Source organism: Pezoporus occidentalis, unplaced genomic scaffold (assembly GCF_034315485.1).
Source record: "Pezoporus occidentalis ecotype Australia unplaced genomic scaffold, CSIRO_AGI_Poc_V1 ctg218, whole genome shotgun sequence".
In the NCBI taxonomy this organism is placed as follows: domain Eukaryota; kingdom Metazoa; phylum Chordata; class Aves; order Psittaciformes; family Psittacidae; genus Pezoporus; species Pezoporus occidentalis.
In genome coordinates, this window is record NW_026914051.1 from 491,533 (window position 1) to 507,099 (window position 15,567).

Sequence of the window (15,567 nt, forward strand, 5' to 3'; positions counted from 1 at the left end):
CATTCTTATTGAAGGATGATAATGCTGAAGGTCGAAGCCAGACTTACAAAGATGAAGAGAATGGCACTCCAATCTCATTTCACCTGAAAAAAAATCCATCTGTATGTCTTGAGAAATTTAATTTCTAACATATTCTAGCTAAACAGACCCAATTACATGTAAGTACACTTTGTTACATTACCTTATGTTACGTTATGGTAGGTTTTGTTATTTTTTATTATTTTATTTAGAAGTTATGGAAGTCCTTTATAGTGGAATATTGAACAAAATGCTCCGAAATGCTTCTTCCTGTCAAATTATTATGTCTTCTCCTAGAGCATTTCCTTTTGTCTCATAAGTGATTTTCTCACTGTATTTTTTTCAGGTTTTATTAAGAAGTATTTGCCCTAATCATGTATATTTAAGTGACTATACTAAAATCAGTCTGCTGTGTATGATGCCGCAGTGGTAACTATATTTTTCTACCAAGAGTGTAATAGTTGGTTGGTTGTTTTTTTTTCCTTCAAAGCTTTTAGATGCAATTAGGCATGATAGATTATAACTTGTGTTGTTTGTTGGTTTGTTTGGGTTCTTTAAATATGAGCCTTTTGAAAACAGCCTGAAGTGCTAAGCTTCATAGTTCACAAACAAAACTGCTGCTGAAATGTTGTTAGAAACATCTACATGTTGCACATTTGTGGCAAGTGTGCCGTACTGTCACCCATTCTCCATCTATATCCGATGTTTGGCCATGGAGGAGAATGCAAAGCACCTACATCTCATGCAGTAAGATAAGGAGAGGCACAATTCTGACTTTATGCTGCAGACAGAGCAAGCCTGACTCTCCTTTTCTCAGTCTTGAGTGCAGAGAGCAGCTGAATGTGTCAGTTTAACCTGGGAAAATCAGGGGAGACATGAGGTCTTAAGTGAAGAGTAAATAACCTGCTCAGGACAGCTTAGGTGCATTAGACTTTCTAATGGGCTACAGGTGCCAACCATGAGTCTCTAACGTTACTATGCGTCTCTAACATTACCTTGAGTCTCTAACATTACCTTAAGCATCCCAAAATATCTGAGACCTCCTTGCAAGACCAGCACATGTAACACGCAGATCTGCACCTTGCTGAAGTAGCAGATGAAGACCATGAAAGCCTTCTTTTTTGATCTCTTAAGGGTAAGTGCTGCCCCCATCTTGGCAGTGCTTCCCTCTTACACTCACGTGTGGTGGATCCAGGTTTCTTTCTTTCTGGTCCCTGGTGGTTTTAGCCCAAAGGGCTTTTTGCCACATAGAGCAGGAATACCCAGAAATTCGTCAGTGTTACCTGGCAACAAGTGATAAAAACCAGTCCACAAAAAGCACAGGTTAAATAAAAACAAATCTGGCAGAAAAAATATATCTCTGAAATTACAAGAAAAAATGGGCATAGGATTAGTTATAGTCAAGCAGAAGCATAGTATCTGTATAAGGAATGGACTAAATTACACATTTTAATTAATTATTAAAAATCATTATTGTACTAAACTTAACTGTTAGCACTCCTGAAGTCTTCCACCCCATCTCTCTGCTTTGCATCTTTAAAACGAAATCAAGATTGTATGTCCTGAGATGAGGAAGTGCACAACTGAAGGTTGAATGAGCCATCTTACAATTATCTTGTGAAATAGGATCTGGTGCTCCCCAGATTCTCAGGGTTCTTTTTTCTCCTTTAACTAAAACAGTGTAGTTATTTTTAGACTTGACTTTTCATGTTTTGGTATGGACATGAATAGAGTATCCTCACAGAGCATGAAATAGATTCCTTTCAGATTAAATAAAGCCAAAAGACGTACTTCAAAAATTTGTCCAGACTAGCTGGAATTAAAGACCCTGCAGGACCCTCTGTGAGAAATCCTGTTCTCCAAATCAGCTGCTTTGCTTTACAGATCTGTGCCCTTGCACTGTGCTGCTTATTAGTACAAACACACTCTACCACCTCTTATTGCCTTCTCAGTCTCCGATTCTTTGGGCAGTGTGGCTGGCTTTTGCTATGTATCAGAGGATCACAGAATGGTTGAGGTTATAAAGGACCCCTGGGTGTCATCATCAAGCAAGGCCACCTAAAGCTGGTTGCCCTGTATGAACATCCATATCTATCTCCTGTTCATGTCTGAGAGCCTGGAGAATTCCGCAGTTTGTGCCTTTTTGAGGCTTGTCTTCTTGTAAGCCAGAGTCGCGATGTGTTTCTGTTCCAAGAGAGACTGCTTGAGCTGTGTGGTCACTCAGCTTCCACATGCGATCCTATGAAAGCTACCCATTCCCTCTCCAAAGTCCTATTCACAGGTGGCTTTTCATTCGTGTACTGTCCCAACTCTCTAATAGTCCCAGGAAATGCCTGGAACTTTATTTGTTTCCACCAAGTACGTAGAAAAGGGAAAAGGAGTGGGAAAGGGATATTTGCAAAGTTATGGTTGACATTTCATGGCACATCTACTCTGCTTTTACTGAGCTTTCTGATATAACAGTGTCCTGCTTTCATCTGGTACAGTGCTGTGTTTTGGCTTTTGTCTGAGAATAATGCTGATAACACAGAGATGTTTTAGTTGTTGCTCAGAAATCCTTACCCTGATCAAGGGCTGTTCAGTCATGCTTTGCCGTTGAGGAGAGGCACAAGAAGCCAGGAGGGAACAGAGGCAGGATAGCTCATCGGAACTAGCCAAAGAGGTATTCCATACCACAGCACATCATGCCCTGTATATAAACTGTGGGGAGCTACCCAGAGAGGACTGATAACTGCTGAGGGGCAGGCTGGGTATCATTCAGTGGGTGATGAGCAATGGTATTGAGCATCACTTGTCTTTCTTGGGGTTTAATCATCTCTCTCTTTTTGTTGTTTCTATTTTCATCTTCATTATTGTAGTTGTCGTTGTTTTGTTGTTATTGTTATTATTATATTTAATTTCAATTAACTGTTCTTCAGCCATGGGTTTTACCTTTACCAGTTCTCCTCCCCATCCCACCAGGTGTGGGGATATGTGAGTGAGCAGATGCGTGGTCCTTAGTTGCTGGCTGGGGTTAAACGATGACCAAGTCAGTAGGTTGTGGTAGGCAATACATCATCATGAGTCCAGAAGCAGTATGGCTGTGCTCATGCACAGTGAATGCAAATGCAGATCCAAACTGGTTTATGGGCAGCTAACCCAAATGTCTACAAGTGTCTCATGCCTAAGTTCCCGCTCGTGGAAGAAATGAATGTTGCGAGATAGAAGGTCTCAGTACATGGCAGTTCTCAAGGAGTGCTGGTGGCTATATGAATAGTCATGGTGGCCATATCTGCATAGTCAGATCTTGAGAGCTGAGGTTTATTAGCTCTGTGCTGTTGAGAGCAGGGACAGAGCATGAATGTGACTTTTCTGCTGATCAGGAAGACCTACTCACTCCACATTTAACTGCACACTGACACATAAATTCATGCTGCGCATCCATGAAGTGGTTCATTAAAAACATTTCATACTCACGTGGGTTTGCCCTTGTGATTTTTCTTAAATTAATTCTCCTCCAAATCACACTGAATCGTCTTTAACATCTGAAGCAAGGTGGGAAAAGGGAGTCACTATAGCCTGAGAGAGTTCTTTCAGACACAAGATGTTAAACTGCTTTTTGATCAGCTGCTTGTAGAAATGTACATTAAACTGTAAACCATGGCTCTTCTTGTAACCAGCTAATGATCCTATCAGTTGCAGGCTAATTGCCTTTACCTTGTTTTAAATTCTGCTCCATTGAAAAAACCAAAGTCACATTCTGATCCTGTTAATCACATTCAGCTTTGAAGAGTATGTAGTGGTTGTGTGTTAATTCAACTTCTCTCCCTGGTAATTTGTTTGATTGGCTGTTACTTGCAGTCTATATTAACTGAATAAATGTGTTCTGTGTTCTGATGGGAAGTTATGAGTTTCTTGTCAGCTATTTCAATGCAGATGTTTTGCCTAGAAATTAGTGTAAATTCTTCTCACCTTCATGTTCTCAAGTACTTTCAGTAGGAAGAATGAAAAGGAAGGGTGTTAACCCTTTGTTGAAGGTAATAAAGCAACAAAGGGAAAGCTCTATATTGCTAGATTAAGCAATTTTTATGGCCTGAAGGCTTCTGATCAGCTTATGAATGAATAAGTAAATAAGATACTAAAGTATGAGAGGGGGATGCTGGTGCTGTACCCTTTTACTCTTTTTCATCTCCAGCAATACATATTGTTTCTGTTGTCAAGACCTAGAACAGAATCTGTTTACTCATCACAGTATCACAGTATCACACAGTATCACAGTATGCTAGAGATTGGAAGGGACCTCGAAAGATCACCTAGTCCAATCCCCCTGCCGGAGCAGGAACACCAGATAATGTTACACAGGAATGTGTCCAGGCGGGTTTTGAATGTCTCCAGGGAAGGAGACTCCACAACCTCCCTGGGCAGCCTGTTCCAGTGTTCCGTCACCCTCACTGAGAAGAAGTTTCTTCTCAAGTTTAAGTGGAACCTCTTGTGTTCCAGTTTGTACCCATTACCCCTTGTCCTATCATTGTTTGCCACTGAGTAGAGCCTGGCTCCATCCTCATGACACTCCCCCTTTATATATTTATAGACACTAATAAGGTCACCCCTCAGTCTCCTCTTCTCTAAACTATAGAGACCCAGCTCCCTCAGTCTTTCCTCATAAGGGAGATGCTCCACTCCCTTAATCATCTTTGTTGCCCTTCGCTGGACTCTCTCCAGCAGCTCCCTGTCCTTCTTGAACTGAGGGGCCCAGAACTGGACACAATATTCCAGATGGGGTCATTCCTCTTTTTTTCTTTTCTTTAATATAATGCACACAAACGCACCCCCATATTCTACATAGTGCTATGTGAGTCTTTCAGAAAAAGACTGAACATATGCCAAATTACCTTTCAGCTTCCCACATCATTTTTCTGAACAAGAGTATAAGACCACTGGATATGTCCTATAAACACAAAACAGGTGCTTATAGGATAAATATAAAATAAACATGTTACTAGGACATTTTTATTAACATTGGATCTATGTGATAATAAAGATTCATTGTGATTTTTACCTTTGAAATCCCCTGACTTAATGAGATTTTTTTTCTCCGTGTTCTGAATTTCAATGAGGAATACTTTTGAGTGTCATGGCCATGTAAAATATTTGTGAAATCCTTTTAGATTACTTGCAACATTTTAAAAATAAACAACTGATTTTTGGAGGCATTTTTTCAAGTTAACAGGAGAGACATTGACTTTGAATATAAGAATTGTTCTCTGCTAAAAAAGAGGTTACCCTGTAAAATGCTAATGTCAGAATTACTTCTAAAGAGAATCTGAAGTTGACTCTGAAATGTTTAGTTCAAATGCTGCCTGAAAGTGTGGAGCAATTAGTGATTCCTTACCAGATCAGCCTTTTTGAAAAACAGACTATTCATTTAGACTCCAAAATGTTTGGAAGCAAGGTCTGGAGACCTGGTGTTTATTAATTCATGAAAGAAAGACTTACACTAATCAGCAGCTTGCATTTCCCAGAGGCACATTTAGGCTACGGAAGGAAGTCACTTTGCACTCCTTACAGGAGAAAGAAGTCCCTTCAAGCAGTCGATGAGAGCATCCAAATCAGACTGCTGTGCTGAATAATCGTTGATTGAGTCCCACAGTCTCTTTCCATTGACCAAAACTGAAAACAAAAAGAGTTTTGCCTCCCAAGGATACTTCCCTCACACATCAGGGTGCTGCTCCTAGCAATGCTGCTGCTATCAGATGGCAATAAATCAGTTCATTATGGTAGAACCAATGACATCTTCCACTTACTGTCACAGTGTCGCAGTATTAAAGCTTTAGTAAAAAGTATTATAATCCTTTTCTTAAAGGGATTTGCTGCTCATTATTTGCCATCTGTCTTCAAATGTTGGGGGAGGGCTCTCTGTATCCCTTGGCTGACTGCACTAAGAATTCATTTTCCCTCTTCCTATAAATGTACGCTTACAATTTTCTGTTTTCTTTTTTATACAATCCAAACTGTAGTGTCTGTCTTTCTAAGGCACTGTCTTGGACTAGCTGACTTCTTATACTTGCGTATTTTTCATTCTCTTCTCATGACTAACTTTTTATGCTTTGTATCACATCTGTTCTTCTGTCTTGACCCATATTTCAGTCAAAATCTAGTTTGCTCAGGTGGCCTCAGCTTTGCAACACTGGATCTTCAGCATTTGATAAGTGAGAGAGTCTATATTTCTTCACCTTCTCCTTTCAATTTCTTGCAGTAAAAACATCACTGATCTTCTCATGGAGTTCAGCACTCCCGTCATTTTACTGTAATATTTTTACTATTAGTTTCTCTTGTCTCATTTAACAGACAATATTAAAAATGTCTACTGCTTCACAGCTATTTATTGTTTGAAGTAAATGTACCTTTTTGTCTTCCTTTTTTTTTTTTTTTTCACTGGCTTGGCACATTGCTGGAGAGCACAGGAGCACAGAATGAAACCTCAATTTTACCTTCACATTTCAAGAAAATGTCAATTTTAATAGGGAATTTAGCTCCTCCATTCTTCCTCTAAAAATACATTATTAGGTCAATTTAATTATATTATTGTATTCTGATCATTTTAATCCAACGCATCTGGCCCAAATCTTTTATATTCAGTGTCAGGTTCTGGTTCAAAAGAACTGATCTCAGATGTGCTGACCCACGTGAAAGCCACTTGAAAGGTCAGGTTTTGTTAGGCTTTAAGATTCCTGCCTTGCTTTTTTAAAAGTCTTGTGCTAAGATTATAAAAATAAAAAAGAAAATCAAGAAATGTAAAAGTTAGAGCTTTAGAGGTAGAAAAAGAAATAAAGGCTTGAAGAGAGAAGAAAAGTTCAGCAGGAAAAGAAGTGTGATGTTTTGAATGACTTGGTAAAGCACAGGCTCTGTTATTGCAAAGGAAATGGAAAGGTGCTTGGGGAAGCAGCCTCTGACACACTGTATTCTGATTATTAAGAGCACATGGGAACACTTTTTGGTTGCAGACTATTTGCACTGGAGGCTGCTGTTTTGTTGGGGTAGTGTATGGCACCTCACACCCACACCTCATACCATAGATAATGGTACAAGGTTATCCCTGTTGTGCCATTAGGTGGTATAAACCATTAGTAACAAACAGAAAAGTAATGTAAGTTGACTAGAGCTTGCAGAAGGGCACGATTCCAAAACAGTGCAAAGTCGCCTTTTGGATTCGGTCCTCTTTCACCATGAACTAAGGGGCGTCAAAAAATGTGTGACATGCTGCACCATTTTGCTTTGGTTTGATGTGAGGTCAGACTGCAAACAGAAACTGAAACTAATTACATTCTTCTGGTTTATTTCTGTCTTGTTCTGTTCAGGTTGACCTGCTTGCCCCTACAAAAATCACTGGCATAATTACCCAAGGAGCTAAAGATTTTGGTCACATCCAGTTTGTGGGGTCCTACAAGCTTGCTTACAGTAATGACGGGGAGCACTGGATCGTATACCAAGATGACAAACAAAAGAAGGATAAGGTAAAACAAGTAGAAGATTGATATTTCAGTTGCATTACTGCAGAGGTCTACATCTGTAGTAACGCCAGTGCTGTAAGACTGTAGATTATCGCATGCTGCCTGCTTCATAGGGTTCCAGATGTGTGGAATCAAACAGGTAAAAGTTGAGGTGAATGAAAGAGTCATATAACACAATGACATTCACAGTGCTGTTATATCATAACTATGAATGCAGTGCACCTGATTTTACACTACTAAATATGGGACATAAAATTTTACAGTTCTCCATTTATTGGAATTGCTTCTTTAACTCTAGAGGAGAAGGTATATAAATAACAGTTTATTTGTATATTCAAAAACTGTGTCTCTGTGTATATTTTGATAAGTATGCATTATTTTCTGTAGTTTTCTGTAAAACACATCTTTAGGATACCTCATTACCTAGCCATTTTGGCTTCATTTTTAAGTGGAAATTAATCATTGGGGTTCAAATACCCAACGGAAAGATTATTGTTTTATTACACTATTAAATGAATACAAAACATAAAGAGTTTCTCAACTTTCTTTGCAAATGTTTAATGAGAGGCATAGAGAAAGTATAGGCTTGCTAATTGATTTACCTGCAAGCATTTAACTTTTCTCTTGTCATTTAGGATATTATTCATTTCCTTTAAACCGTATTACACTTTTATACACCTGAATTCATATCATCTCTTAAGAAAGAGATTACAGCATATGCATTGCTTAAGGGAAATATTAAGCAAGCTGACAAAATGTGAATTATTTATTAAATGTCTTAGTGGGATTTTGTCTGATTGAAACAAAAGATACATTAATAAAAATAACAGATGGCTGATATGTCTGATGCTGCATGTCTCAAACATGGTGTTTTTAACAGGGTGATGAATGTTCCCACTTGTCCTTATTTTTCTTAAAGTAAACAAAAATTCTTCAGTAAAATGTCATACCCTCCATATAGGTCAGGTGTTTTTTTTCTTTCTAAGTAATAAGAAAGCTTTTGATATGTATTGATCTGTGTTGTGTGAGTACAGGTAGATCTATTGATGAAGGGTTAGGCAGCTGCATCTCTTAAATTTTGATGATTTTAAGTGATTGATCAAATGTACACCCATTATTTTTAGGGGAAAGTGTTCTAAATTACTAGATTAAATATGTATATAGCTGGATGTGTGTGTCTGCATAGAAGTGTTATGTTTGTAAGATTGTTATCCAAAGATGACGCTGTAAAGTCCCAGTCTTAAAAGCCAAATGGCAGTTTACTGAGGTTTTATCTTGCTCTGAGATTTTTGCCCACCAAACTCTAAAGTACTTTAGATAGGTAAAACAATATCAGTTGCTTTAGCCATCCAACTGAGAAGGTCCTGACACCAGTGGTTATAGATGTGTCTTGTATAGTTGGTTGTCACATAAAAATTGGAAACAACTCACCTTTTGTAGATGTACCATAAATGCATTCAATATAAACGACAGATATTCACTTCAGTACTTTGCACACATCCCATTGTAAGTCCCTGGCATTTAAAAACAGAAGCAAAAGATCTGCTGTGAAATGAATGTTTTCTTCAAGCCAAACTTGTATTAGCAATCTGTTTCATTCAAGTTACTAAAATAGAGAACATGCATTCAAGTCTTTGGTGAGGAACACAGTAGCAGTCACAAGCAGATCTAAAATAAAATGCACTCTGACTTAACAGCACTCTTATAAATGGCAATGGCAAATGTTATAAACAGTCTACACTTGTTTATAACGTTTGCCAAGGCGATTAAATTCTTATCACTTTCATTATCAGCTGGATTGTTAATTGCTATATACATACTCTATGAGAAACAACGGAAAACTCTAACTCATTGTCTTATTAAAACATCTCATATGCCATATTAATTAACAACCCTAAGAATAAAATAGTTGCATATTCTTATGATTCTTTAAAAAATCAAGAGCAGTTAAAAGTAGAATGTGATCAAATACACTTAGCTGGAAATAAGAAGTAACAACTTGTGAATTTAAATGTATACAAAATAAACAAGATACTTAATACAAGGCTAGATCTCAGCCTTTGATAAACATTAGTCCAAACTGTACTATGACACACTTCTGGAAATGTCAAAGTCTTGCAGCAGGATCTGACATTCCAGAAATGCTAGCTGTCTGCCAGTGAACTTGGCAAAACTTTGTAGGAGGTAGGGCTAGAAAGGATCTCGAGACAGCATCTAGACACATTTTTTGTTGCCCTTTGTAGAGACTATGCTCCTCTCTTTCCATCCCCTCTGAGGTATCCTCAGCAGGAAATGAGATCGAACAAGCCCCAGGTCCCATCCTGACACCCTAGGAGTAGGCTCAACAGTTCATTTTCAGAACTAAAGCTTAATTCACTCACCTTTCACCTCATACAATGATCATACCCTGCACCGTTCTCCATCAGATTATTATTTAACGGCTGGTGATGAAAAGTCTACACTCCCATGTTTAAATATCATTAAAAGTGGAAAGATTGCTTGTCGCCATCCCAGCAACACACCTGCCTGTCCTCACAGGCAAAAAGAAGTGTTATCTTAATCTTTTCAGTTTGTTTGTTTGCAGTATGTTAAGCAATTTCTTCTTGAAAAAAGAAAAAAAAACAACAAAACCATTATCTGTTCTTTCAGTCTTTCTTCAAAGTGTATGTTTTCTCAACCTCAGATCAGTCTTCTGTGTTCTTCTTGGATGAGCCCTTCTCCATTATTCTCCATAGTCTACCTGTGACATTGGTTATGACTTCCTAAGGTTTGGCTTGCTACTCATTAAATTGCACCATTGATCTCATTTTGTCAAGACCACTCTGAACTTTGATACTTCCTTTCAAAATGGGAAAAGCTTAGCCACATCTTCACTTCTAACAAGCAAATCTATTTCCATCATCCATTTTATTACTGTGAATACACAAATTGCACTCACCCAGTAAAAGCTTACAGTTTGACACCAAACCCTTCATCACTGCTCCAGCTAGGCGTGTGTTGATCCAGTGTATTCTGGTGGCAGTTGTCCACACTGGATATGTATAGAACTAGAAATACTGGCTACACTCTGGCCTGTGCAGTGGGACAAAAATATATGTGGAAAATAAAACAGCCTAAGAAAAGCCACGATGTATCTTACCCATAGGGAGCAGAATTACAATAGCATCGCTGGTCCTGTCTGATAGTAACAACTTTGCACAGGATCCACAACAATTTCCTTAGCTTAAGTTATGATACAAGATTTGGCCCAAAATTCAAGAACACTGTACAAAAAAAATGTGTTTTCACAGCAAAGTGAAACTTTGTTTCTTCTGTCTGTATCAGGAGATACAGAAGGGAGATGAAACACACACACTGGCAACTATCAACAGCAGCAAGCATAAATTATTCATAATTTACCCTCATTCATTCTATTTATTAACTGAACATCTTGATTTCTTCTGCAAATTATAGAATACCATAGATTCCTTATTTCTTCTGCAGGTGATTTAGTCATCCTATACGCATCCTGTGATCCTTGTGCAGTCATCCAGTAAGTTAGGAGAAGGATTGTTCCAAAAAGTTTAAGGAAAAGGAAGACAGGATAAAAGAAAAATAACTAAAGTCAGAAGAAAATATGCCATTTTGCATTCTGGAAAAGCAAAGATAAAAAGAACGTCTCAGGCACAGAAATTATGGACATATTGAGAGGCTGGTAATAGTGATTTGCAGATGAATATTGTGACTTTATAAAGTTTGATGTAAGAGCTGAAAGCTCTGTTCTGTTTGATGCCTCCATCGCACTATTTAGCAGTTTACAGAGCGAGTCCTAATGTATCAGCCGATCTCAGTGAACTGAAGCTATTCCTGTCTGCCTTTTCATCATTTGTGAAATTACTTCACTGAGGAAAAGATACTGGTATCTTTTGTTCACAAGTGCACTATGTGCAGCCTATATCTTTGATCAATCTGCAACAAAATAGTCATTTCAAACAGAAGGAAATATGGTGCTGTTTTCTTCTTTGCACCATTGCAAATGGAGAAGCTGTTCCAAGAAGAGTGGCTCCTGAAGCTCCTGTTTGGCTTCTGCTATTTTAACTGTTCCAAGAAGAGTGGCTCCTGCAGCTCATGTTTGGCTTCTGCTATTTTAACAGCCGTCATTTGAATTCATATCTGTGCTGAACTTCTATGAATGCAGATGAATAGGCAGGAGGAGGGGAGGGAAATGTGTCTTTTAAATGTCTCTTTCATTTTAAATAGTTTGAATGAGCTGCCTGAAATATATGAAAGCTTTTTCTCTTGCCTTCTAGAACCAAAATAAATTCCATTGCTGACTGTCAAGTAGGAAGGAAGTATATTTTAGAAAAAGGACCAGAGCTAATAGCTATCTTGTTTTTCTCAACTAGAGGTCAGTAGCTCACTACGCCTCTAAAGCTAAGGACATACAAACCAAATCTGACCTTTTTTTTTCTTTTTAATCAGTTTCCACATGTTTTATAAATTGCATGGCCTGCTGTAGGTCAAATGGCATTTTACAGGCCATTTTTAAAAATAAGACGAGAACATTTGGAAGCAGCCTAAAGAATTCCAGCAGTCTGCAGCACTGTCAGTCACTATTAGCCATCAGCAGTGCAATTAATTGTAGATAGATAATGTCCTGTATGCAAATAGACACTGGATTTGTGCACAAAATTATGAACTAGTTGTAAGTTATATGCTTTGCATACATAGTTAATTGCCACAGCAACAGAAGACAGGAACCTACTTAAAAATGAAAGGTTAGATCATATCAGGTTAAAAATATTTCTTCTAGATTTGCTAATGGTTTTTCTGTGCGGTGTTTAATTATTACATTGGCTCGTTTACATTGATAGATTCAGCTCCTGCATATACTCCACATACTTTGCACAGCTAAAGACCTTTCTTTAGCAATGTTATTTAAATTATTATAATTTAATGCTATTACTTAAAATAATATTTGTAATCTGACAGTTTTCTGCACTGGTTTAAATTACAAGTGACTTCTATTACTTTCAACTGAGTTAACATGATCTGTGTGAGATTAAGATCTAGATATACTCATTCCAGGTTGTGCCTCCAGCACATATATCCCTTCCGCTTTTACCACACTAAGAGCTGAAGGAAGACAACATGTTCATATTAACAGTCTTTGGCTTGAATTTCCAGAAGTAGCTCTGGAGGGAAGTTGGTCTTCAGAATATTTGTCTTTTTGCTTGGCTTTGAATCTCTATCATAAAGCACCTACAAACTATGTACAGTAGAGTAAAATCCTATTTTAGTAGCATCAGTAGACAGATCAAGAGTTAAAAATAACAAGAATGTGATAGTAAGTTTCACAAGTTTAAAAGATTTATGTGCCTGGTGTCTATTCTGAACTTGAAGAAATAATAAAGTTCATGTAATACAAATACTTATTCATGTATTACAGAGACGGAAAAGGCAGTCCTTCTCCTGGCACAGGACTCTTTTCCACAGCTAACAATTATATGCCAACCAACTGCTGTCATCAGCCAGTCAGGCAAAAAGTGTTTGATGAAGAAGAAAGGAAGATGACCAAGATCAAGAGTAGAAAATTCACACCCAGAGACTTTATGTGTTCTAACTGAAAAGAAAGAAAGAAAGAAAGAATATCTTTTTTTCTAAATCACTCCAAAAGCATATGTGCACACACGTTATGTACATTAAAAACACCTCCACAGTCTTTTGTAATGGAAAGCATCTTCCAAAAGAATGCAGGATGCCTGTAAATAGTAGCTCTATTTCTGGTGAGAAACCATGACATCTTTCACTGTCTTTTAGCTAGTTTTGTTCACTTGTAACTCTTCATGGTGAAAAGTTTACTCCATCAAGAGCCAAAAACTTGTAAACAGGCTATTCAAATCTGCAAATTACCTCTCTTTGCTTAAGCAAGTCTTCTTCAGTGAATAGTCATAAAGAAATAAAATGTTTCCAAGATAAAGGAATATAGCCATCAAAAAATAATTTTTCATGCAGCTTCTTTTTAGATTTGAAATTAATTTTAGATTTTAAATTATATGTCAAAACAGTGAGATGTTCTGCATTGAAACAAACTCCAAACAGAAGACAGGTATAACTGTTTCTAGGTATAGCACTAATATAAGCAGGATTAGCTGCTCTGTGAAGTCACATGCTCAAAATATTCTGCTCATAATAAAAAGTATGGTTAAGGTACAGCAGACAACATAATGACTTCACCATCTAAAGTTTGACTATTAAAAGTCTCAGCTCTCAGCCATTATCATAAATATCAGGAATCAATAATGCTATGGCTGATGCAGATTTTTCATGTAGTTAAAGTTTCTGTGAGACATGAAATCCAGAAAGATTCTCTGTAGAGAATCAGACTCCCTGAATTTTTGTCCTTGTGCATATCCAGTGACACGGCACCACAAACAGTCTTACTGCAACTGCCAATTAATGAGTCCTGTGGATGTGCCCTAAAGTCTGATTTCCAGCTCTGTGTTTGGAGCAAAGCAAACAGCAGTGGTAATAAATTATTCTTCAGATGTTTCTCATAACTTACTATGTTCTAAAACATACAGTAGTTTTCTTTTTAAAATATAAATCACCTTACATTGCCATTACTTGAATTTGCTGCATATGCCATGAAACAGTCCTGTTTAAAAATCTTAGTGAATGCTTGAAGCATGACATCAAAATTGCTTGTTGAACACAATTATAAAGAAGACTTTTTTATATTTTGAAACACACTTTTGGCAGGGAATACCAGTGCATGTTTTCCAGGTTTTTATTCTCTTTTGCATGAACTGATCATAAAATAAGTTATCATATTTAAAAGCAGAACAGCATGAATTTTTCTACTGTTTTTTCTTTTAATAGCAGCTTCTCGTGGTTTAAACCCAGTCAGACAGCTTGTTCACTCACTACCCCCCCCCCTTCTTGCCCTCACCCTACTCCTGGAGGGACAGAGAGGAGAATCGAAAAGAATGCAACTGCCACAGGTTGAGATAAGAACAGTTTAGTAACTAAGGTATAACACAAATCACTACTGCTACCACCAATAATAATAATGATAAAGGAAATAACAAGGGAAGAGAATACATCACCTCACCACCAGCCAACCAATAACTTGCCCCCCCCCCCAGCCCAACCAAGCACCGACCCATACTTCCTCCAACCCCGCAGTCTACCAGCCCTCCCAGCTAACTCTCAGTTACATCCTGGGCATGACGTGCTGTGGTATGGAATACCTCTTTGGTCACTTTGGGTCAAGTGTCCTGTCTCTGCTTCCTCCCGACTTCCCCTCCTCCCTGGCAGAGCATGAGGCTCACAAAGTCCTTGGCCAAACCAAAACATCCTTGTTATCAGCTCTGTTCCTCTGCGGGGCTCTGCTCCTCCGCGGGGCTCGGCTCCTCCGCCGCCTTCTCCCGCTGCTCAGCAGCCGCCTCCTTCCGCTCCTCGACCGCCCCGACCTCCTCCACAGGCAGCCGTCCCCTCGCAGCCTCCGGCCCCGCTCCCGCCGCCGCTTGGTCCCCGGGGCCGCTCTCCCGGGCCGCTTCAGCATCCGCCGGCTCCCGGGGCCGCTCCCCCTCGGCTCCCCACGGCCTCACGAAGACGGAGGCGAGGACGAGGGCCAGGACGGTGAAGGGCAGCCGGACGGCCAGGTACAAGTCCACGGCCACGTCCGTCCCGCCCTGCTGCTGGAGCCCGCCCGTGTTACAAGTCATTGCCATAAAGTACAGTGAGACAAGAACCTTAGCCCAAGCCCCACACTTGATAAACACACAGCAAATACCGGCTCTAAGTAAGGTACAATATACTGAAACTGTGAGATCAACAACTTTGAGAGCCAATAAATCAGCATTGTGACGAGTGACTATTAATCCGGTCAGATCTGTCCTTATCTCAACCCTTCGCGCCCCACGTTGGGCGCCAAAAAGAACTGTCGTGGTTTAAACCCAGTCAGACAGCTTGTTCACTCACTAACACTTCCCCCCCCCCCCCCATCTTCTTTCCCTCCCCCTACTCCCGGAGGGACGGAGAGGAGAATCGAAAAGAATGCAACTCCCACGGGTTG

General features: G+C 39.0%; 1 protein-coding gene across 2 annotated transcripts in view; it reads left to right on the forward strand.

Annotated features, from left to right (window-relative positions):
- EDIL3 (EGF like repeats and discoidin domains 3) overlaps window positions 1-15,567 on the forward strand; it is a 274,356-nt gene that overhangs the window by 240,382 nt on the left and 18,407 nt on the right. For both annotated transcript variants that reach the window (XM_062619997.1, XM_062619998.1), the window contains one exon: window positions 7,356-7,511. In XM_062619997.1, the coding sequence (XP_062475981.1) occupies window positions 7,356-7,511 (156 nt within the window). The remainder of the gene's footprint in view (window positions 1-7,355; window positions 7,512-15,567) is intronic.